The sequence below is a fragment of the Rhinolophus sinicus genome, chromosome 6 (assembly GCF_057876585.1).
Source record: "Rhinolophus sinicus isolate RSI-liver-muscle chromosome 6, RSI-T2T, whole genome shotgun sequence".
In the NCBI taxonomy this organism is placed as follows: Eukaryota; Metazoa; Chordata; class Mammalia; order Chiroptera; family Rhinolophidae; genus Rhinolophus; species Rhinolophus sinicus.
Window position 1 is genome coordinate 51158936 of NC_142506.1, and position 24900 is coordinate 51183835.

The 24900-nt window shown below is 37.5% G+C and overlaps 1 protein-coding gene across 2 annotated transcripts in view; it reads right to left on the reverse strand.

The window, feature by feature from the left end:
- Positions 1-9623: 9623 nt before the first annotated feature.
- The window catches only part of FH (fumarate hydratase), a 31211-nt gene continuing 15934 nt past the window's right edge, over positions 9624-24900 (reverse strand). For both annotated transcript variants that reach the window (XM_019746844.3, XM_088799102.1), the window contains exons 6-10: positions 24448-24613; positions 16127-16330; positions 14466-14593; positions 12145-12298; positions 9624-9843 (exon numbers count right to left, since the gene is read on the reverse strand). In XM_019746844.3, the coding sequence (XP_019602403.1) occupies positions 9701-9843; positions 12145-12298; positions 14466-14593; positions 16127-16330; positions 24448-24613 (795 nt within the window). In that variant the 3' untranslated portion in view covers positions 9624-9700. The remainder of the gene's footprint in view (positions 9844-12144; positions 12299-14465; positions 14594-16126; positions 16331-24447; positions 24614-24900) is intronic.

Here is a 24900-nt window from a genome sequence, read left to right on the forward strand (position 1 = left end):
ATCTTTTGAAATGGGAGGAAGGAAGAAGAGAGGAAGAAAAGAAGGAAAGGGAGGGAGGGATGAGGGGAGGAAAAGAGGGAAGGAGAGAAGGAAGATGTAAATATAAATTGAAATAAAACTTCCCTGGACTTTCCCTGTCTCTCAAACAATAGCCTTGTCTCTTTCGTTTATTTTCAAATATCTTGAAGAGCCCAAGGGAAAAGTTGATAGATTTGAGAATTCCATAAAAAACGCAAAACCCCTGCACGTCAAGCTTTCTGCAAATTCAGCTATAAGGCAACAAACAAACAAACAAACAAAAAGTGGGGGAAATACTTACATTAAATCAAATCAAATGGCCAATAAAATTTAGAAACAGAAATTTATAGAAGACAAATGACTAATAAATGTATAAAAAAACGAACTACAGTAGTAATAACAGAAATTCAAACTAAAACAATGAGATATCTTAAAAGAAAACAAAAACCTGTTAGTTAAGCAATTATTTGAAATGACAAAGCTCACTGTTTGCTGAAAGACTACCGTCACACAGCTGCTACTGGTTGTAAAAAATTGTACTTTTATGGAACAGGGTTGTAACACAGCCAATCATCATTATTTATGGATTCCATATTTGCTAATTCACCTACTCACTAAAATGTATTTGTAAGCCCAAAATCAATCTTCAGGGTCTTTTTGCAGTAATTTTTGGACACATACAGATGAGGAAAAACTAGGATTCCTTGTCAAATAAGGCACGCTCTGCGTTCTTGTTTTAGCTCTCATCCTGAAAACAAGTATCCTTGTCGAATGAGTGGTCTAGTGAGTGCCACATTTTTCTCATTTTTGTGCCTTTTGTTGATGACTTTGCTGTTTAAAATGGCCCCAAGCATGGAGCTGCAGTGCTCTCTAGCGTTCCTAATTGTAAGGCTTCCCCATGCTATGCGGAGAAAGTACGTGTTAGACGACCTTCGTTTAGGGATGAGTTATAATGCTGTTGCCATAAGTTCACTGTTAATGCATCAATGATATACATTAAATAAGGCATTTTAAAACACAAAGAAAAACAAGGTTACATATTGATCAGTTGACGAAAATGTGTTGACCAGAGGCCTGCAGGATCCTAACCCTGAAAGACTCTTTATAAGGCAGTGATCTCCCCTGGACCCTCTAGAAGGAACAGGCCCTGAAGACAAATGAGACTGATTTCAACTTCTGACCTTCAAAATTATAGGAGAAAAATTACGGTTTTAAGTCACTAATAATTTGTTACAGCAGCAATAGGGAATTAATACAGGCCTATATTACGCATGTGCATAAAATAGAGGTTGAGTAATGTTGCTATAGAAAAGACTATGGTAAATATTTGAGCGCTCTTGCCACACCGGTTTTGAAGTTTGTTGTGTGGCATACATCTACAAGTATATGTAAATTGTTGTTTGGAAACTGCTTTAAATTATTTTTTTAAATAAGCCTCTTTAGAAGTAATAAATCCAAAATGTGAATTTTTAATTTAAAAAAAAATTAAGTACTGACTTTCATTTATCAAAGAAGTTAAAAATGAACATGCAACTTGCTCAAAATGTTTATCCACATCTACATCTGGGAGTATCACTCACCATGTGAAAACCAGAAGACACAAATATGCTGAAGAAACTTCAGCAACTATTTCAAAAGCTAAGTTGCTTTGAGACAGTGCTTGAAGATGACAGTTTAAAATATGCAGCTGCAGAAAAATGCATTTACATATCACTCTGTGGAGCGTGGCTTTTTTATTTAGGTCCCATGAATATTCTACTCAATGAATTTAATTTGTTTCTGCTTGCAAATTTTCTTGAGTCCATACAAAAGGTGAAGCCACAATACATGTCATTATACATTTGTCCAAACCCATAGAATTACTTAATATGGCAAACAATTTTGGACTTTGCAGATGTGATTAAGTATCTTGAGATGGTCACTTGTCCTAGATTATCCAGGTGGACTCTAGATGAAGTCACACGAATCTTTTTGTTATGAGAACCAGAGGGAAATTTGACACAGGGTGAGGAGGAAAAGGCAATGTGACCTTGGGATCAAAGATTGGTGTTATGCGTCCTTGGCCTATGGCTGAAAGAGGCAAGGAATCCTTCTTTCTCCCCTAGAGTCTCTGGAGGGGGCATGGCTCTGCAGACACTTTGATGCTGATCCAGTGAAACAAACTTCAGACTTTTAGCCTCCAGAACTATGAGAATAAATTTCAGTGTTCTAAGCCACCAAATTTGCAGTAATTTATTACAGTTGCCACAGGAAACAAATACAGTGGGAAATCTTTGCTCAAGATATTTGATTAATGAAACACCAACAACCTTCAGGTTGTTTAACTTTGTAACTTGAATTATGATGGAAAACAAAGCTTGTAAACAAGAAGACATTGAAATGTCTCCCAACAAAAACAAGAGAATAACTAAGCAAATTAATTGACCAGAGTTCAAATCTGCATGATTTAATTTGGAGTATCTCAACTTTTGAGAAAAATCTTTTGATGATGTTTCTACTCATAATTGAGCAAATTTTTATTTTGTATTGGAATAAAAGGAATTGAGAAATCCTACAGTTTTTCAGCATCTAAATATAGCAAACAAATCATAATTTAAAACAACTTATCTAAAAAGGTTCTTAAAAAAATTTGTCAAATTAAGTTAGTCTGAGCAAAGGCAAAAGAACAGAATACTGGTTTAACATATTCACACATGTGAACACACACAAAGAAAACTAGTGTTGAAAGTAACTTCCATTTAGTAGAATTTGCTCTGAGCTTATCAGGTACATCAGCAGCTGTAGAGAAACTAATTGCTCAATTAAAAATATTACACTCTACAAGGAATCAATTGAAAATGTCAAAATTTCACATTTACAATTTTAAGGAAGATTATAAGCAATTTCATGGAAAAATTGAAACTGAAAAAAAAACCCTATTAGGAAAAAAACACATTCTTTAGAAAAATACAAGTGATGCTGTATTAGATAATAAGAAACTGATCAAATTATGTGACTATGTACCAAGAGTAATTGTTCTGCTCCTGTTATTTTTAATGTTCAGATAATCAATGGAGTTCTTAAATTTTTGCTTTTTAATGTACACACACATACTCATACATATATTTTATTATTTTGGAAAAAATTCTATTTTTGAAATTATCTTTTGTGTAGCACTATATATAGGTCCACTGAGATGATAAAAACAATTTTTTGGTCAATAAAATTTTTTAAAATTATACAATTTTAATTATTTTAGCACCTCCTTCCATTCTACAAAGTGTTCTAGTTGGATGATACATTATATGGCTTAACATTCTTCTTGAAGGAAAAAAATGGCCTAATCCAAATTTACCTGTCTCATCTTTTTAAAATCTATTCAGTAATTGGCAATTCTGCCCATTATCTTATCTTCAGGGAATGAAAGTGAGAAAGCTAATTGAGGCAGGCATTGTGCTGGGTACGTTATACACACATATGAATTTAAGAATATAAATATGAACTATGTATCAATAGCTCCATTTTAAAGGTAAGGAAATGGGCTTATAGACATAAAATAGTGGTGTAAAATGTTTGACTTGCAGGAAGTACAGGTGGAATTTAATGCCACTGGGTCTACCAGCTTTCTCATTCTCCTCCCTAGTGTCCAGAGTACGAGCCACTCCAATTTGACTTCCATAACCGTGTCTGTCTCCTTCAGTGGTTCTCTCTCATTTTCCTTCTGCCTCTTCCTTGGCCATCTCTTTTACAGCTTCAAATCTCACCTCTGTTTAAATGTCTTGATAAGATGAATAGTCCTGAGTTACTGATGAAACCATGTAGCTTTCATCAAGAACTCCAGATTCCTGTCTCATCTGACTTAAGCACAAACAAGCACACTTGACCACAGGTTCTTAAAGAGGCAGCTCATCTGTGAGAATGTAATATTTGATACAGGAAACATATTTCATTCTGTCCCATCCCTTAAGTCTAGGGAGAGAGGGCTTCTTATTCTCAGGTTCCATAGGCTTATGAATGGATATGTTTGAATGCAAAGACAGCAGATGGGATAGAAAGCACTCCTTCGGTACTCATCGTAGCATCCTGGCCTATGCCTGGGCACCCACAGTTAGTCTTCGGAGAAAAGCCCTGAAGAGCAGGGTGAAGTGTCAGCAGGTGTTTCCAGGATGAACCAACAGAATGGGCTCATCTTCCTGGCTTCACATGGTGTTCTGTGATCTCAGTGCTCTGCTTCTTGACATCACAAACGGTGGACAACAGCCAGCAGCTTCTCTCTCCTTCCCAGATCGCATTAGAAGCAGCTCTAGGTCAGTTGCTCAAAAGCCAGTTGCTAAATGGTCAATCTAATTAATCTGCTTTAAAAAACCAACTGATTCATTTCAGTTTACCAGCTTTAATCTTATCTTTATCATACATTTTTTTGAAAATATTCAATTTGTCTAAAATTTCTTGCTGCTTTAGCAATAGAACAAACGGATGGTTGAAGAGCAAGAGAAACAGATATAATATTGCCGTATTCAAAGCATGATTTTAAAAATGTTTGAGTATGAAATATCATCATAAGTTTTTGTGAATGTATTTTTTCCATCAACCAACCAGTTTAATGAATAAATGTGGCCCATGGCTTTCCATCAACTTCGCTGCTGCTTCTGTGCGTCAAGTTGGGGGTAATTCCAGACTTACCAGTTCATCAGTCTAATGATGTTCCTTTTCTGAAATCTGTTTGTTCAAAAAGGCCCCTTGTCATTCTTCGTGTTTGCTCACCAGGATGAATGGATTGTTTCTGTCTCCATCCTAAACATGTTTACCTGACATATTTGCAAGTCCTTGACTCTCATCGTGTTTACCAGTCACAAACCTTTGGACACATTGCTGGGAGTAGGTCACTCTAAGTCATGAGCATTGTGGTTGGTTAATGTTTCATTAACACTTTCCTGCTCATGCTCACCGCTAAGGCACCTCATGGTATCCATCAATAAAGCCACTGCAATTCCAGGGCACACATATACTCAAGCAAGTAGTAAAGCCTAACTAACTGGTGAGCATTTCCAGAGTGAATACCTTTTGAGTTTGTTTCTCAGTCTCGGCACTATTGACATCTTGAGCTGGAAAATTCTTTGTTGTTGGAAGCTGTCCTGTGCATTATAAGATGTTCAGCAGCATCTCTGGCCTCCATTAGATGCCAGTAGCACCCCTTCCCCAGTTAGCATAGCCAAGCATGTCTCTAGGCAGGGATCAATGTCCCCTGGGAGACAAAATTGCTCTCAATGTACAAAGACTAACTTTACTACCATCACACAAAGATGACTGTCGGGTAAGAGGATTCAACGATGGCTTACCTATGCTAGGATATAGTAGACAGCAGTACAGGCTGAGGCTGGGAACTGGGACTCCTGCTATGTTTTTTACAGAAATAGTTGTCTCTAGTTGAGCGCTCAAATGACAGCCTGTTTAGACTGAGGATGTCTGCTAAGGCAAAACAGCCAACCTCATTAAGTTCCACAGCTACACTACAGAACAGTTGCCAGTAGGTTGTTGAGTTCCAGGCACTGATAAGCTATTGAATTGTTTTATGATATTTTTGCAATAAAGAATTTTTAGAAAATAAAACAGGCTAAGGGAAAGCATGCTTGGTTTTAAAGTAAATTGCATAAGCATCACATCATCACCATGTGGAAAACACTAGCAAAAACAATATTGCATGGGTTGAAAAGTAGACACTATAGGCTCTACAGTTCCATAAAAAAGGACTGAACCCCTTTTTAACAGTAAAAAATAAATAAATAAATAAATAAATAAATAAATAAATAAATAAATAAAAGGTGCCCACTCAGGCTTAAGAGATCAGTTATAAGAACACATTTTCATCACAATGTTTCTAGAACTTTTTAAACTGAGATATAATACTATATAAAGACTTTTAATTATGTTTTTAAATGCTGTACGTGCTACCTTCTCGATATCACAGGGGATTTGGTGTTAATATGACTAATTTTCCAATAATAAATATCATGGATACCTATCCTTTTTTCAAAATATACGTGCTAGAGCCCTACTTATGGATGAGATGCTTTAGCTGGTGGGAATCCTCTCTTCATGATGCTGTTATTACATATGTGGAAGGGGAAAGGATACACCTTGTTTCACTGCGCTTCACTTTATTGAGCTTCACGTGTTACACATATTTACAAACTGAAGGTAGAACCTTCCACCAGCAAGATCACAACTTGCTTTATGGCGATACTTGCTTACATTAAGGTGGTCTGGAACTGAACCTGCCATAGCTCCAAGGTGTGGCTGTGTGTTCCATCTCCCTATGGAATTGAGGTTAGATCTATTTTAAATAAGGCCTTTAGATCAGCCTAGCTTGGATCTCGTGAGGACTGATTCAAAACCCCAAGGTTATTTCAATTAAATTACTGCTGGAAAATACTGGCACTGGAGCAGAGACAGAATGAGCAAGACTCACTCCCATGGCACCCTTCCCTCTTTCACGCGAGAGCCTCCTTCCCTGATCCTTGCTAAGCCATGTCCTATAATTCTTGACTCACCGTCTTTCCAAGACAATTTAAATAAGGCAAGGAGGGTGTGCGTGTGTCTATAATTAGCACATACAGTGGTATCTCCGTTTTCGAATGTAATTCCGGAAGACGTTCAAGTTCTGAAACGTTCGAAAACTGAGGCATGGTTTTCCCATAGAAAGTAATGCAAAATTGATTAATCTGTTCCAGACCTTTAAAATCAACCCCTAAAACTGCAAATTTAGCATGCATTTTACTATTTAATGATACCATAATGCCATAAAACTTACGGCATTCATAAACCAAAATGTTTGTCAACAGAGACATTCGGAAACTGATGTACCACTGCATTTCTCAAATTTTAAAATCTATCATACACATGCACATGCCCACGCATGGACACGTATACACATACTCACATCCACGCTCAGAAGGGCAAATGCTTGGTTCGCTTATGCTCCCAAATGGCAGGAAAATAAAAGATGTCTGAGGATGAGATGACAAGTACTTTTTCAGTACTAGGGGAATTTTTTAAAAACACCACTAACCAAAAAAAGTAGAACTCTTTAAAAATCAATATGGCTGGAGAGAAGTCCAAGATGGCAGGATTAGGTTAACACTATGCCTACCTACTGCATCCCAGGATCACACCAATATTCAAATAAATTGTAAAACAATCAATCTCCAGAATCATCTGAAGCCTAGTTGAACAGAACCCCTATAACTAAGGATATAAAGAAGAGGCCATGTCAAGACTGGTAGGAGGGGCAGACATGTGAAACAAGCTAACCTCAAAACCATCGATAGTGGTTGAACACTGAGAACGACACCTCGGTGGCAGAGGTCCCCTTTGAACAGGGAGGAGTCCCAGCCCCAAGCCCTGCTCCCCAGGCCAGGGGCCTGTGCCGGGAAGAGGAGCCCCGACAGCATCCAGCGAGGACTTTGCCCTTCCCGGTGGGGCAAAGGTCAGCTGGAAACCCAGACACCCTCTCATAGAGCCCACACGTGGACGTACTCATTTGTGGGCACTTACCTGGTCTCTGGTGGAGGGTAGCAGCTCCGGAAGTCCAGGGACAGGCGGGGAAGGACTGAGTGGTGTGGCTTTGGCGCAGGAGCAGGAGGGACAGGAGCCATTGTTGTCCCTATGTGGAGACTAAAAGAGGGTGCCATCTTTTCAGTGTTAAGATCTCACCAAAGGGCCAAATCTGGGACTGCATTGGTCTCGTGGAATCTGTGCATATGCACTGCCTTGGTGATGGCATGGAACCCGGCTCCCCGCATAGCTGGTGCGACATCACCCAGGAGACTCCTGAATGCTGCGCTGCTGGCCCCGTCCCACAGGCTGTGGAAGCCTGTTTGCAGTGGGCACACAGCCTGGTGAGCACTAACCCAACACCTGTGCCACAGCATCTCTTGGGCAGCTCTCAGGAACTTGTGGGCCTGAGACGAGCAGTGGCTGGACTTGGTGTTCTTGGGGTCTTTTTGGAGGGTGTGTTCATAGGCCCGGCACCAGTGCAGGGGCTGAGACTGCACTGACTTTGTAAAAACCACCAAACATATCCCTTAGCTACCTGGAAACCAGCCCACCTAGAGCTGCATTGCCAGGGGCACTCTTGGTGTCTAGACTTAAATGTAAGACCCCAAGCCATAAAACTCTTAGAAGAAAATACAGGAAGTAAACTCTCAGACATTACCCTTAGTAATATTTTCACTGATCTATCTCCTGGGGCAAGGGAAACAAAATAAAAAATAAATAAATGGGACTACATCAAACTAAAAAGTTTTTTCACAGCAAAGGAAACCGTCAACAAAACAAAAAGACATCCTACTGAACTGGGGAAGATAGTTGCCAATGATACATCTGATAAGGGGTTAATATCCAAAATTTATAAAGGACTCATACAATTCAACACCAAAAAACCAAACAATCCAATTGAAAAATGGGCAGAGGACAGGAATAGCTATTTCTCCAAAGAGAACATACACGTGGCCAATAGACATATGAAAAGATGCTCACCACTAATCATCAGAGAAATGCAAATAAAAACCACAATGAGATACCACCTCACTCCTGGTAGAATGGCTGTCATAAATACATCAACAAACAACAAGTGCTGGTGAGATGAAGAAAAGGGATCCCTCATACACTGGTGGTGGGATTGCAAATTGGTATAGCCACTATGGAAAACAGTAGGGAGCTTCTTCAAAAAATTAAAAATGGAGCTACCTTATGACCCAGCAATTCCACTCCTATTTATCCAAAGAAATCCAAAACACTAATTTGAAAAAATATATGCACCCCTATGTTCACTGCAGTGCTATTCACAATAGCCAAGACATGGAAACCAAAATGCCCATTAATATACAATTGGATAAAGAAACTGTGGTACATTTATACAATGGAGTATTATTCAGCCATAAAAAAAATGGAATCTTACGATTTGCAACAACATGGATGGACCTAGAGGGTATTATGCTGAGTGAAATAAGTCAGACTGAGAAAGACAAATACCGTATGATCTCACTTATATGTGGAATCTAAAGAACAGAATAAACAAGCAAACAAAACAGAAATAGGGTAATAGATACAGAGAACAACCTGATAGTTGCTAGATGAGGGGGGGTTGGGGGATAAGTAAAGAGGTGAAGGGATTAGAAAATACAAATGTGTAGTCACAATACCGTCACGGGGATGTGAATTACAGTATGGGAAATATAACCAATAATGTAAAGACTCTATAGGGTATCAGATGGGTATTGGACTTATCAAGGGAATCACTTCATAGATTATATAAATGCCTAACCACTGAGCTGTACACCTGAAGCTAATATAAAATAATATTGAATGTCAGCTATGATGTAAAATACAGTATAGGGAATATAGTCAAAGGTATTGTAATAGCTGCCTACAGTGTCAGAGGGGTAGTCGACTTGTTGAGGTTATCACTTTATGAGGGATGTAAATGTCTAATTATTATGCTGTTTTGTACACCTGAAAGTAATAATAAAATTAAATTTTTAAAAATCGATATGGCTTTTTTATAAAACATACGAAGTGATAAACACACACACACACAAATGAGAGACTCAACTATAATACACAAGTCAGTTTACATAAGAAAAGAGTCTATTTTCTTTTTTATTTTATACGATTTAATTATTTTACTTTAGACTTTTTAAATTCACTTTGGACCCAGCATGTCCTTAGGCTTCACCCACTCATCAAACTGCTCTGCTGTGAGGTAGCCGAGTTCAATGGCAGTTGCCTTTAAGGTTGATCCATTTTTGTGTGCTGTCTTAGCAATCTTTGCTGCCTTGTCATACCCTGAAGAAAAAATAAAAAGGCAATATAGCAGTTAGTAGTGAAATTTGGTTTTCTAAAGCAAAACCTAACCATTATTATTTAGTTACTATTGATGCTACTCATCTCTTAAGTAACATTTTTTAACCTTAAAAATATTTAACAGTGATTACCTTAATAGTTGTCATTTCTTCTACAGAATTAAACCTTTACCTTTCTTATGTAATACGGATAAACATACCTCAATTTCTACAAGAGATTTGTTCCTAAATTGAAATTGCCCAATAACTCAGATATTTTCACAGGGGAAAAATATAGCGCACCAAGACATAACAGTATACATCAGAGCAGTATAAAAGTGGTGTTTCAAACATGTTTAACTGAAAATAATTATCTTTCTAACAAAGCACTGACGAGCCAGGTGCTATAGCGCTGCTGGGTGAGGACAGAGCAGGCTGGAGGCCACGGGCACAGAAGCAGCCAGGGCTCAGGAGACGCCTTCAGGGCGGCTCCCAGCAGCTCTTCTCTGCTCCGCATTCCACACCTGGCCTCTTCCCAGACATTCAGGATACAGTGGGGAAGTTCTGGCTTAACTATATACAAAAATATGTATAACAGATCACAGGTGTCCTGTTTACAGCAGTTACTTGCTTTTAAAAGGAATGAAAGTAGGGGCACGACAGTTCCACAGTGACTTAATGTAATTTTTCAAAAGTGAAAAGGCCAAACTAAGAAAGAAAAGAAAAAATGAAAATGAAACCAATAAAGGAGAAAAAAAAAAAAAAAACAAGGTGAGAGGATTATGACCAAAGAGAAGAAGCCTGCTGAGGCATCTGCTCATCAACCACACAAGGCAGTAAGTGTCAGTACGCAATTACTAACCATCTATACAACAAATTACAGGCGTAGTTAATTTTACTAGCTACCTGAATTTGTGAAAGCTAAACACCTACCGATCAGATCGCTCTGAGAAAGAATTCTCACGGTAAACCTTTGGGGTCAATATTAGATACCCTGTACTTTTATGGTAATAATGACATTAAAGTCTAAGCATTATGCTGACCACTTTCAGTTCTCTTCTTCGAGTCTCACAAAACACCATTACCAATCGGCCTGTTACATAACGAGCACAAAGAGACTCCACAGTGTGGCTGTGAGGCTCGTGCGGGCACCAGTGAGGTGTGGCTTGCTTGCTATCCTTGTATGGTCTTTACCTCACAGTGATTGATTCCAAGGAAGACTTATCACTCATTCAGCTTTAGGAGTACCTCTAATTTCAGTGTTTTGGAACAAGTTCTGAAGGAGAGATGCAATAAAACATTTCTCACATGAGCCTTTGAGTTCCCCTGAGTATCTCTCCAGTTGAATGCTGAGGTGCAATAATTTTAAAAGGATCAAAATATCATTACCAATCTCAATACCACACCAAAGAACAGATATCACACTGGGCTCAGAGCTTCCAGAAGCAGTTAAATGAGCTCTAACTTTATAAGACTAAAATTACTGGCTTGATGTGAAGCTAATTATAGAAAATCAGCCCTGAAATTTCAGGATTATAGAAGAATGCATTGAAGCAGTAACCATAACAGGCCAAATGACTGCATAACTTGTTCTAAAATACAGAATCAAAGAATATGTTAATAATCTCAGCTCAGCCGTAGGAGAAGGTGGGAAAAAGCTTTGAACACATCATAACACAACGCAATGATGACGCAAAACCTACGAGTCAAACAGTTCAATGGGAATCACTGTGATCAGTGTACAATCTAAGTCTGTACATTTGAATCTACAAAATTAAATATTTATGATTCTGGAAAAGGCTTGCAATACAAAAGCTATGGTTTTAGACACATATTTGCATTTCTCCCTTTTGCCTGTAAGCAATGAATACATAACCCTTTTTCTTTTAATTGGAAACTTTCCATTTCTTAATTGAGCAGAATAAAAAACGAAGCATAGCGGAGCATCTAGAGAAGGTAGAAAAAGAATTCATTCCATGTTGCTAAGCAGCCAGCGCCACCTAGTGATCACCAACTGAGAGGCTCTTCCCCAGTGTCTACAGAATGAATATAAAGCATCTGAATTCCACTAAGATTAAATAAGTCTGAATTTACCACACTTCAAACAAAATGAAGCCTAAGTTTCTGAAAGAACCATGACACCATAAAATTTATATATAATGTCTTACAACACAATTTCAAATACTTTATAAAACTTTACTGAAAAGAAACTGTTGTCTACAAACACTGATCCAGTATTCTCTTTAAAATTTGCAGCTTTGTTCTTTTGTATTCAAATGTACGTTATTATTCCTTAAACCCTTACCTATATGAGGATTAAGGGCTGTCACCAACATTAGAGACTCATTCATTAGCTTGTTGATCCTTTCTGTGTTGGCCTGGATTCCCACCACGCAGTTCTCAGTGAAAGAAACCGACGCATCCCCCAGCAGTCGGGCTGAGTGCAACACGTTTTTAATCTAAGAAAGAGAGAGAGAGAGAGAGAGAGAGAGAGAGAGAGAGAGAGAGAGAGAGAGACTTATTAAGCTTAACTGTCTTTTTTCCAGTAACATACAGTATTATTTGCGGGTTCATAAGTGAATATATAATTCAATACACACACAGCACTCCTATAGCTTTAAGGCAAAACAAATATTGTAATCATTTGAGGGCACAGAAATCTAAGAGGCAAAAAGGAATAAATAGTAAGTACATATAACTAAAATACAGGATAGTAGGTGATATTACACAGCACAGGTATAAAATGTTAGAGAGTACAGAGAAAGAGAAATTCATCCCAGTTGAAAGAATTGGTAAAGATGGAGAGGATCTCATGGAGAGGATTTAGCCAGAGATGGAGAAAGAATCTTCCGTGCAGGAGGAAGAGGAGCAAAGATGCAGTTAGAAAGCTCAGCATGTGTTTGAGTAAATCAGTGAAGTCGGGGCTTCCCAGCTCTTAACAATCACCACATTTTTTATGTTTAACAAAACAAATATTCCATGGACAATTTAAATTAACCTCTCACACAATATTTACAAACAGTATAAAATCAGTTTCTTTTAGCATTTTCTTTCTTTTTTGGTAAGATTTCCAATATATATTAAGTTATACACCCTGTTTCCCTGAAAATAAGACCTAGTCGGACAATCAGGTCTAATGTGTCTTTTGGAGCAAAAATTAATATTACATATATTATATTACATTACATTACATTATATTATTATAGACCCGGTCTTATTTTACTATAAGACCAGGTCTTATATTAAGTTTTACTCCAAAAGACGCATTAGTGCTGATTGTCCGGCTAGGTCTTATTTTCAGGGAAACACGGTATCCACATCTAATCTCTTTTGGTCTAAAACCCCAACATCTGAAAACTATGTTCCCAACAATGGGCTCCAGTAGAAGTCACAGGACTTCAAGATTCATTCATTTGATGTCAAACGTTAACTATCTTGATTTATTTTCTATTATAGACAAAACTGATTTTTTGTTTTAAAAATTAGCAAGACATTTTATTGTTATGCACCTATATTTGCCAGGCAGCTGGTATTGATTTTTGGAATGTGACCTGAAAGCAAAAGCTTATAGGTCTGAGTTCTGCTTTGGCCTGTCTTCTTCCTATTTTCCACCAGAATGTACATTCCATAAGGGCAAAAAAATCTCTCTTATCCATTGTTCTATTACTAGCAACCCATACAGTGCCTGATATAGACTAGTACTCAATAAATACTTGATGAATATACTGAATGAATATACTTAATTTTGTCATTTGCATATTATCATCAAATTAAAATCAGACTTTACACCAAATACAAACTGGAAATAAGCCTCTGATATATTTTAGAAATAACATTTTACACAAATAAAGGACTCTTAATGATGACAACTCCGTTATCTGAATCTGGAAAAGTGGATGAAAGATGATGCCATCTTGTTCTAGCTTCATAAAGATGAAGGAAAAAGAACAGTTTTAGTGGACACAATAACCTTTTCAAGTTATGTGGAAGAGGTAAAACCAATGAAAGTCTGAAAGAGAAAGGGAAGAAAACTGGAGAAAAAGTGCTGAAGAAACCAAGGGCAAAGAGGGTTTCAAGAAGGGAAGAGTCAAGGTCAGATGTTAGAGAGCTGCGGCATGTCTGTTGGACTGAGGTCACAAGCAACTGCGAGAACAATTTAAGTACAAGTAGGGCTGACGCCGGACTGTAGTACCTGTGCTGTGAATTAAAGTGAGTGTGTGGGTTACACGTTTTAGAAGACTGAATTTGGAGGGAAGAAGAAGCAGCATGAGGGACAGGACTGAGGCAGGGTATTTTTGTTTGTTTGTTTTTAATAAACTGAGGAGGCATGAACTTATTTCTAGCCACTGGTACTCCCACTGGTGAGGGACAAGGAAGAAACCTGTACCTTACCTTCCAGAATTTTTCTTCCTATTAAGAAAAGCAAACCATCAAATTACATGTACTAAAAGTCACCTAATTAAATATCCAGGATTAATCCTCTAACATTAATATACGCTTGACTTCCAACTGCTACTTATATCATCTAAGTACCTAATGTGCAATCTATGGAAACCTTTATGAAATACAAAATCCAAGACAATTAGCCTTCAGTCAAAAACATGAAAAATTAAATGTAAAGCTTACCATCATTGGCTTGAAAACATTCAACTCAAAATGTCCATTGCTGCCTCCGACGGTGACAGCGACGTGATTCCCCATGACTTGGGCTGCAACCATGGTCATCGCTTCACACTGGGTAGGGTTCACCTTGCCTTCGAGAAAATCACAGGGAAAGACTGCATGTCAAACACACTCAGGGCTTATGTGTCAGCTAAGATTAGGTCTTATGTCAAATAATCAAGAAAAGCAGGAAATCTAACTTTATTAAATAAAGACATATAATAAAGCAAGGCCCCAACAATCAGTGCTGATTTCATGAAACAAACCAACCAAAGAAAGGGGGATGATGGGTAGCCACAAACTGAATCATTCAAAGTTTACTGAGTAATAAGTAATGAGTACCTGCAACTACACATAAAATGCAGTTCTACCTTCATGGCTTTCATTCATTCTAGAAATGTTTATAAAGCCAGGCATTGAATACACAATGATAAGTAAGAAAGGTGCAGCCCCTACCCTGGCAGAACTTGGAGGCTAGGGAGAGAGTGCTGGCGATTACAACACATCAGGGGCAAAGAGAGACAAGTGCGGGCCACTGTGGGAACAGTTATAAGAGGCCCCTCACCCGCACTTGGGAGGCTTCTCAGAGGACGACAGTAAGCCAGAATTTTCCTATTCATCATATGACTCTCCAGGACCCCACCCCTGGTAACACTCCTCTGACAAGCTCAAGTTTGACCAAACACCCCAGACTCCTCTGACCAATACAAAGCAACACATTGGGGGAGATTATTTCCTTTTCTGTAACTCTGCATTTCTCTTTTCTCAGGTAATCACCTTGAATTTGCAATCAACTAAACTCATGTCATTTTTCAGCATGAAATACTTTAAAATCAAATCTCCTCATTCTATACATGCATAGATTTAAAATAATCTACTCAGGTCTTTCTTTTTCATTATTAGAAGTCACTTTGTCAGTTTTAGTCCAACCTACAGAGGCCTTTATGAATCTCAATTCTGTTATTTGACGCAGTGCTATCTCAGCTCCGTTATCTTCTAACCTGATTAGCATGTATTCTCTACAGTCACCCTCAGTCACCAGCAAGGTGGTGAAGGGGCAGAGTCCTTCAGCTCGACACCAAGATATTCGTCCAGTCTGAAGTCAACTCATTAGTCACTACTTCAGTGTCACTGTGCACCCAGCGACACCCATCTCACAGTACTGCCCACACTTCACTGGGTTCAATGAACATCATGTGCGTCTGTCAAATGACTTGCTAGAATCCAGACATCCAACGTCTGTGTCACTTCCCCAAAGCCAAAAATTAAATAAGAAGCGTTTAGTAGAATTTATTTGTATTCAGTCCATGCTGATCACTTTAATAGCCTGTTCTAGAACTCTCTTGGCTGCGGATTGGGAAAGACAGACCTATTATACATTTTCCAATGTGGGAATCAAAATGCATGCTACTCATAAAAATTCTTTTTTTCCTATATTGTTGGGTGATGTTCTCTGAAGTCGTGATCAAAGTGGACCCAAAAAGACCTTCTGAAACTAGTGTGCCGCACATGTCTCCACCCATCTTTGGGATCATGGGATCCCAAAACGGAGACACGCTCTGTAGATACGAGTCCCTGGGTTCTAGTCGAGTCCCAGCTCCAACATTTACCAGCTATGTGATTACCTGGCATGATACTGCTTCCTGGTTCATTTTCAGGTAAAATCAGTTCCCCCAGACCAGAGCGAGGACCAGAACCCAGAAAACGAATATCATTTGCGATCTTCATCAGACTGCAAGCGGTAGTGTTCATGGCTCCACTGAGCTCTACCAAAGCGTCATGAGCAGCCAGAGCTTCAAATTTATTTGGAGCTGTAACAAAAGGCAAGCCTGAAGAAAAAAAATAATAACCTGTATGAGTCAACAGGTAAAATTAAATGATTTTCTAATATCAGCAAGTTAAACAGAAAGTGCAGTATATGAAAACCAGAAATAGAACAATAAAAATTTTACTTCAGAAAAAAATTGTTTAAGACAAAACCTTTGTCTACATTTCTTTAAAAAGTCCTGAAGAAGTAGAAAGAATCTGGTAATACTAGCACACTTAGGATGAAAAATCAAGTACTGTAAATACATCGAAAGAAAAACACACTATCCTACTGCAAACATGTGTATGATGCCTACTCTTGAGTAAAGATGAAAAGTAGGTAAAATTCACTCTGCTTTATTCCAAACTCCTTTCCTAATACAATTCTACCCCCACATCGCCATTCTATTCTTTCCTCTCTCCAAGGGCCCACAAAATCCTCTGAGAGATTAGGGAGCCAAAATGCGTTAGACAATCTCAGTCAATCTCTCCTATGTTCAAAATTTTAAAGATCTACATATTCTAAACCCTATAATACCATTCTTCTTGATTAAAAAGCAAATCTCTCTGAGTAAGCAATAATGAGCATTGTATAATTATCTCTACGCTAATCCTCTGGTAACATCTACATCTTAGTAAGTTTTCTGGACATGATAACTTGGGTCTAACAATTGTTATCATCATCGAGAGTATAGGACTCTACTAAAGGAAAGACAGGATTCAAAAAGGTCATTAATTCATAGAAATATCACAGCATGCCATAGAAAAAAAAGAAATTAAGTCCGTCAATATTTACAACATATTTATCATTCAAATGAATTTTCTAAACCATGTGTTGGTTTTGACTATTTTGAAAATAAGTATTCAAAACAGTTTTAAAGAGAAATAATTAAATACCAATAGATAGTAACACCACTAGCATGGATCGATTTTAACTGCATGCTAGAGAGAGTGACGTCACCATGATGGTGACATAGGCTATTCCCAACTTAGCTCCCCCTCACAAGAGGGGGATTGACAACTATTCAAAATCAAGACACCACCAAGAGAATCATAGTACTTGGGGAAGGTTGAAGACCAAGACAGACCGCACTAGAAAGGTAAGACAAGTAGCTACACATTGGCCACACTGTCCCTTCCCCTGGATAGTGAGATCTTCCCCACATGGTGAGATCTCCCCTGAGCACCCAGTTCTTCCAGCGGGAAAAGAGAACCCAGACAGGACAACCAGCCCCTCCTCCCAAGCATGTGGGTCACTCTGCGGGAGCCCCACCATGCAGATTGCAGAGGAATCTGTGGAGCTCAACCACTGGGAATCTGTGATGCAGAAGGGGGGAAGGGCTTCCAACAATCAGCATGGATCTTGGCAGGCTGAGTTCACACCTGAAATTCTGAAGAAAAGGTAGCAAATAACACCCAATCGGAACAGCAGAAAGAATTTTTTAAAATAGGGATAGTTTAAGGCACCTCTGAGATAACATCAAGTGTAGCAACATTCCCATCATTGGGGTACCGGAGGAGAAGAGAGAGCAAGGAATTCAGAAACAATTTGAAAAAATAATGACAGAAAACTTCCTTACCCTAGTGAAGGATGTAGACATACAAGCTCAGGAAGCAGAGACAGTCCCAAACAAGATGAACCCAAGCAGGCCCACACCAAGACACATCAAAATTAAAATGTCAAAGGTTAAAAACAAAGAGAGAATCTTAAAAGCAGCAAGAGAAAAGCAGTTCCTTACCTACAAAGGAGCTCCCATAAACTGTCAGCTGGTTTCACAACAGAAACTTTGCAGGCTACAAGGGACAGGCATGAAATATTCAAAGTGAGGAAAAGTCAGGACCTACAACCAAGATTCCTCTACCCAGTAAGCTATCATTTAGAATCCAAGGACAAATAAAGAGCTTCCCAGACCACAAAAAGCTAAAGGAGTTTATCACCACCAAACCAGTATTACAAGGAATGTTAAAGGGACTTCTTTAAGAAGAAAAAGGAGGGTGGGGGGGTGGGGAGGACAGAAATATGAATAACAAAATGGCAATAACTATGTACCTATTGATAATCACTAAAAATACAAATGGAGGGCTGGCCGGGTGGTTCAGGTGATTGGAGCGCCATGCTCCTAACGTCCAGGTCAACGGTTTGATTCCCACATGGGCCACTGAGCTGCGCCCTCTACAGCTAAGATTGTGAACAACAGCTCGCCCTGGAGCTGGGCTGCTGTGAGCAGCCGGAGGTTGGTGTGAGCTGCCGTGGGCCGCTGTGTGCTGCTGCAGGCTGCTGTGTGCCGCCATGAGCGGCCAGTGGCCAGGGTGAGTGGCCAGCAGCCAGCGTGAGTGGCCAGCAGCCAGTGTCAGTGGCCCGCAGCCAGCATGAGCTGCTGTGTGCTGCCATGGGCTACTGACTACTGCCACGAGTGGCCGATGGCCAGCATGAGTGGCCGGCAGCCGGTGAGTGCTACGGTGAGCTGCTGTGAGCAGCCGACCCACGACTTGTGACCAACTGCCTCAGCCAGGGGGGAGCGCAAGACTCATAATACCAGTATGGGCCAGGAGCTGTGTCCTACACAATTAGACTGAGAAACAATGGCTTGAACTGGAGTGGGTGGGGGTGAGGTGGAAGCAAGGGGGGAAAATATAAAAATGGATTAAATGCTCCAATCAAAAGACATAAGAATAGCTGAATGGATAAAAAAACCAAGACTCATACATATGCTGTCTACAAGAGACACACTTCAGATTGAAAGACACACACAGACTGAAAGTAAAGGGATAGGAAAAGATATTTCATGCAAATAGAAATGTTTTAAAAAGCTAGAGTAGCAATACTTATATCAGACAAAAGTTATGCACTCAAAACTAATATTGATGGATGTAAAGAAAGAGTCTGAACATAATAGTCATAGCAGGGGACTTTAACACCCCATTGATATCAATGGATAGACCTTCCAGACAAAAATCAACAAGCAAACAGAGGTCTCAAATGACACAGTAGAAAAGAGGATTTAATTGATATTTTTAGAACACTTCACCCCAAAGCAACAGAATACACCTACTTTTCAAAGGCACATGGCATATTTTCCTGGGCAGACCATATGTCAGGCCACAAAACAAGTCTCAATAAATATAAAAAGACTGAAATCATACCAAGCATCTTCTCCTGTGACAATGGTATGAAACTAGAGATCAAATACAAGGACAAAACTGAAAAACACACAAACATATGGAGGTTAAATAACATGCTACTAAACAATGAATGGGCTGACAATGAGATCAAAGAAAAAAGACACCTTGAAACAAATAAAAATGAAAACATATCCAAGTCGAAATCTATGGTACACAGCAAAAGTAGTCCTAAGTGGAAAATTCATAACAATATAGGCCTAACACCACAAGAAACAAGAAAAATCTCAAATAAACCATCTATCCTTATAGCTAAAGGAACTATAAGAAGAACAACAAACCAAGCCCAAAGTGAGCAGAAGGAAGAAAATAATCAAAATCAGAGAGGAAGTAAATAAAATAGAGTCTAAAAAAATACAAAAGATCAATGAAACCAGGAGCTGTTTCTTTGAAAATATGAAATTGATAAAACTTTAACCAAACTCAGCAAGAAAAAAGAGAACCCAAATAAATAAAATCAGAAATGAAAGTGGATAAGTGACAACTGACACTAGAGAAATACAAAGGATCATAAGAAAATAATTCCAACAATTACATGCCAACAAATTGGGCAATATGAAAGAAATGGATAAATTCCTAGAACCATACAATCTTCCAAGACAGAGTCAAGAAGAAACAGAAAATATGAACATACTGATTAGTACCAACAAATTTTGAATCAGTAATCAAAAAGCTCCCAGCAAACAAAAGTGCTGGATTGGCTGGCTTCACAGGTGAATTTCACCAAACATCAAACAGGAATTAACACCTTTCCTCTCAAACTATTCCAAAAAATGCAAAAGGTGGGAAGGTTCCCCAGTTCATTTTACAAGGCCAGCATTACCCTGACTCAAAAACCAGACAAAGACACTATTTTAAAAAAAAAAAATTAAAGACCAATAGCTTTAATGAACATAGATGCAAAAATCCTCAACAAAATGTTAGCAAGCCAAACTCAACAATATGTTAAAAAGATCATATGCCCTGATCAAGTAAGATTTATTCCTGGGATGCAAGATTGGTTCCATATCCATAGATCAATTAACATAATATAGCACATAAACAAAATGAAGGATATAAACCATATGATCATATCAATAGATGCAGAAAAGTGTTTGACAAAATCCAGCATCCATTTATGATAAAAATTCTCAGAAAAGTGGTGATAGAGGGAACATATCTCAGTATAATAAAGGCCATATGCAACAAACCCACAGCTAATGTCATACTTAACAAGGAAAAGCTAAAAGTGTTTTGCTTAAGATGGAACAGGACAAGGATGTACACTTTCATCACTTGTATTCAACATATTAGTAGAAGTCCTAGACACAGCAATCAGATAAGAAAAAGAAATAAAAGGCATCCAAACTGGAAAGGAAGAAGTAAAACCATCATTATTTGCAGATAACACGATACTATACACAGAGAATTATAAGACTGCAACAAAAAACTATTACAACTGATAAATGAATTCAGTATAGCAGCAGGATAGAAAATTAATATTCAGAAATTAGTTGCATTTTTATACACCAATAATAAACTATCAGAAAGAGAAATTAAAAGAACAATCCTATTTACAATTGTATGGAAAAAAATATATAGGAATAAATTAGCCAAGGTAGTAAAAGACCTGTACTCAGAAAATTATAAGACATTGAAGAAACTGAAGAAGATGCAAATAAATGGAATCATATAACATGCTCATGGATAGGAATTATTTACACTGTTAAAATGGCTATACTACCCAAAGTAATCCACAGTCTCAATGTAATTCCTATCAAAATACCAATGGCCTTTTTCACAGAACTAGAACAAAATCCTAAAATGTATTTGGAACCACAAAAGACTCTGAATAACCACAGCAATCTTGAGAAAGAAGAACAAAACTGAGATATCACACGACCTGATACCAAACTATACTACAAGGCTACAGTAATCAAAACAACATGGTACTGGTTTAAAAACAGATACATAGATAAATGGAACGGGACAGAAAGCCCAGAAATAAACCCACACCCCTATGGTCAATTAAGTTATGACAAAGGAGGCAAGAATAAACAATGGGGTAAAGACTGTTTCTTCAATAAATGGTGCTGGGAAAATTGGACAGGCACATACAAAAAAAACGAAACCAGACCACAGTCTTACACCATATACAAGAATAAACTCAAAATGGATTAAAGAAAATGTAAGACCAGAAACCACAAAACTCCTAGATGATAACATAGGCAGTAAACTCTCTGACACTGCTCTTAGTAATATTTTTTTCTGATTTACCTCTGTGGGTAATAGAAAAAAAAGAAAAAAGAAAATGATGGGACTACATCAAACTGAAACATTTTTGCTCAGCAAAGGAAACCATCAACAAATCTAAAGGACAACTTACTGAATGGGAGAAGATATTCGCCAATGATACATCTGATAAGGGGTTAATATCCAAAATTTATACAACTCAACATCAAAAAAACCCAAACAATCCAATTGAAAAATGGGCAGAGGACCTGAATAGACATTTCACCAAAGAGGACATAGAGATGGTCAACAGACATATGATAAGATGCTCAAGGTCACTAATCATCAGAGAAATGCAAACCAAAACCACAATGAGATATCACCTTACACCTGTCAGAATGGCCATCATCAATAAGTCAACCAACAACAAGCATTGGTGAGGATGTGGAGAAAAGGGAACTCTGGTGCACTGTTGGCGGGATTACAAATTGGTGCAGCTACTATGGAAAACAGTATGGAAGTTACTCAAAAATTTAAAAATAGAACTACTGGTTACTTATCTGAAGAAATCCAAAACACTAATCCAAAAGATATATGCATTCTTATGTTCACTGCAGCATTATGTACAATAGCCAAGATGTGGAAACAACATAAAACTGCCCATCAATAGATGATTCGATAAAGATGTGGTACATATGTACAATAGAATATTACTTGGACATTAAAAAAATGAAATCTTACCATTTGCGACAACATGGATGGGCCTAGAGGGTATTATGCTAAGTAAAATGAGTCAGACAGAGAAAGACAAATACCATATGATCTCATTTATATATGTTATCTAAAGAACAAAATAAATGAACAAACAAAAGAGAAACAGAATCTTAAATACAGAGAACAAACTGATGGTTGCCAGATGGGAGTGGGGTTGGGGTGTTGGGTGAGAAAAATGAAGGGATTAGGAAGTACAAATTGGTATTTACAAAATAGTCAAGGGGATGTAAAGTACAGCATAGGGAATATAGTCAATAATATTGTAATAACTATGTATGGTGCCAAATGGGTACTAGAATTATCAGGGAGAATCACTTCATAAATTACATAAATGTCTAAGCACTAAGCTGTGCATATGAAACTAATATAATATTGAATGTCAACGTAATTTTTAAAAATGCATGGAAAACCATGAACAGATACCAGTGAAAGGAGTCAAGATTCATGAAAAATCAGGTAAATATGACACAGCCAAAGGAAACTAATAAAGCTCCAATTACTGACCATAAAGAAATGGAGATCTATGAACTGTGCTTAAAAATAAGCATAATTAGAATACTCTGTTATTAGTTACACAATATTTAAAAAATGTAAATTTTAACAAAATAACATAAAAATGTTAGGGGGTGGAGAAGTAAAAGTGTAAAGCTTACAAATTCTATTGAAGTTAAGTTGTTACCAGTTTAAAATGAGGTGTTATAAGTTTAAGATATTTTATGTAAGCTTCATGGTAACTACAAGCAAAAATCCTGTAATAATTATACAAAAGAACATGATAAAGAAGTCAAAGCTACTGATAACAAAAGATATCAAAACATTAAAAAAAGACAACAGGGTAAGGAACAATGGATCTACAAAATAACCAGAAAATTAACAATAAAGTCCTTACCTATAACAATTATTTTAAATGTAAATGGATTAAATTCTCCAATTAAAGACATAGAATGGATGAATGGATTTAAAAAAAACAAAAAAAAAAAACAAGATCCAATAATATGCTACCATGTTACCCCGAGAATAAGACCTAGCTGGCAATCAGCTCTAATGTATCTTTTGGAGCAAAAATTAATATGTCTTGGTCTTATTTTACTATAATATAAGACTGGGTCTAATATAATGTAATATAATATAATATAATATAATATAATATAATATAATATAATATAATATAATATAATACCAGGTCTCATGTTAATTTTTGCTCCAAAAGACGCAGTAGAGCTGATTGTCCGGGTAGGTCTCATTTTCTGGGAAACACGGTATCTACAAGAGACTCACTTTAGACTTAAAGACACACAATAGGCTGAGAGTGAAGAGATGTAAAAAGACATTTCATTCAAATGACAATCAGAAAAAAAGCAAAAGAAGCAATACTTAAATCAGACAAAATAGATTTTAAGAAAAAAAAAGACAAAGAAGGTCATTATATAATGATATAGGCACCAATACATCAAGAAGATATAACAATTGTAAATACTTATGCACACAACATTGGAGTACCAAAATATATAAAGCAAAATCTAACACATCTAAAAAGATAAATAAACAGCACTACTATAATACTTCAGGACTTTAATATCCCACTCTCAACAATGGATGGATTATCCAGACAGAATCAACAAGGGAACAGTAGATTTGAACAACACTGCAGAGCAAATAGCTCTAACAGACATATACAGAACATTCTATCCAACAACAGCAGAATACACATTCTTTTCAAGTAAACATGCAATATTTTCTGATAGACCCTATTTTAAGGCAACAAAACAAGTCTTAGCAAACTCAAGAAGACTGAAATCATACCAAGTATCTTTTCTAACCACAATGGCGTGAAGTAGAAAAAACACTCCTAAAATAAAACATGTTTGATGGGAAAATATTATTTGTAACTTTAAATTTGCAAAAATTTAAAGCAGAAACATCCAGAAAATATATAAACTGATAAAAATGAATAATAATTCATATTATCACTGACCTGTGAGTGTAGCCACCTTTGCAGCAACCTTTTCTGCAAAGCCAATTCTAGTATTTAAGCCAGTTCCGACAGCAGTGCCTCCAGCTGCCAGCTCATAGATTCTTGGCATGGCAGCTTTTATTCTCGTCATTGCATATTTCAGTTGTTGAACATAACCACTAAATTCCTGAAAAGAGAAAGAAATTAAAGTGAGAATATATAATTTACTAATGACTTACAAGTTACTCCAACTGCATTAAGTAGAAGTTTTCCTAAAATACATTTCAGGCACTAAATTATGTTACTCATGTGGTATTCACACTATTTTAGTTCATATGATGAGCAAAGTGTAGGAAAGAATGAGTTTTTATAAACCTATGAGGTAGGACGATGCCACTGATGATAACATGCAGGCTTGTTTATAATCTAGTCTTTTAATAGAAAGCAAAGAAAAACAACATAGGAAATAAACTT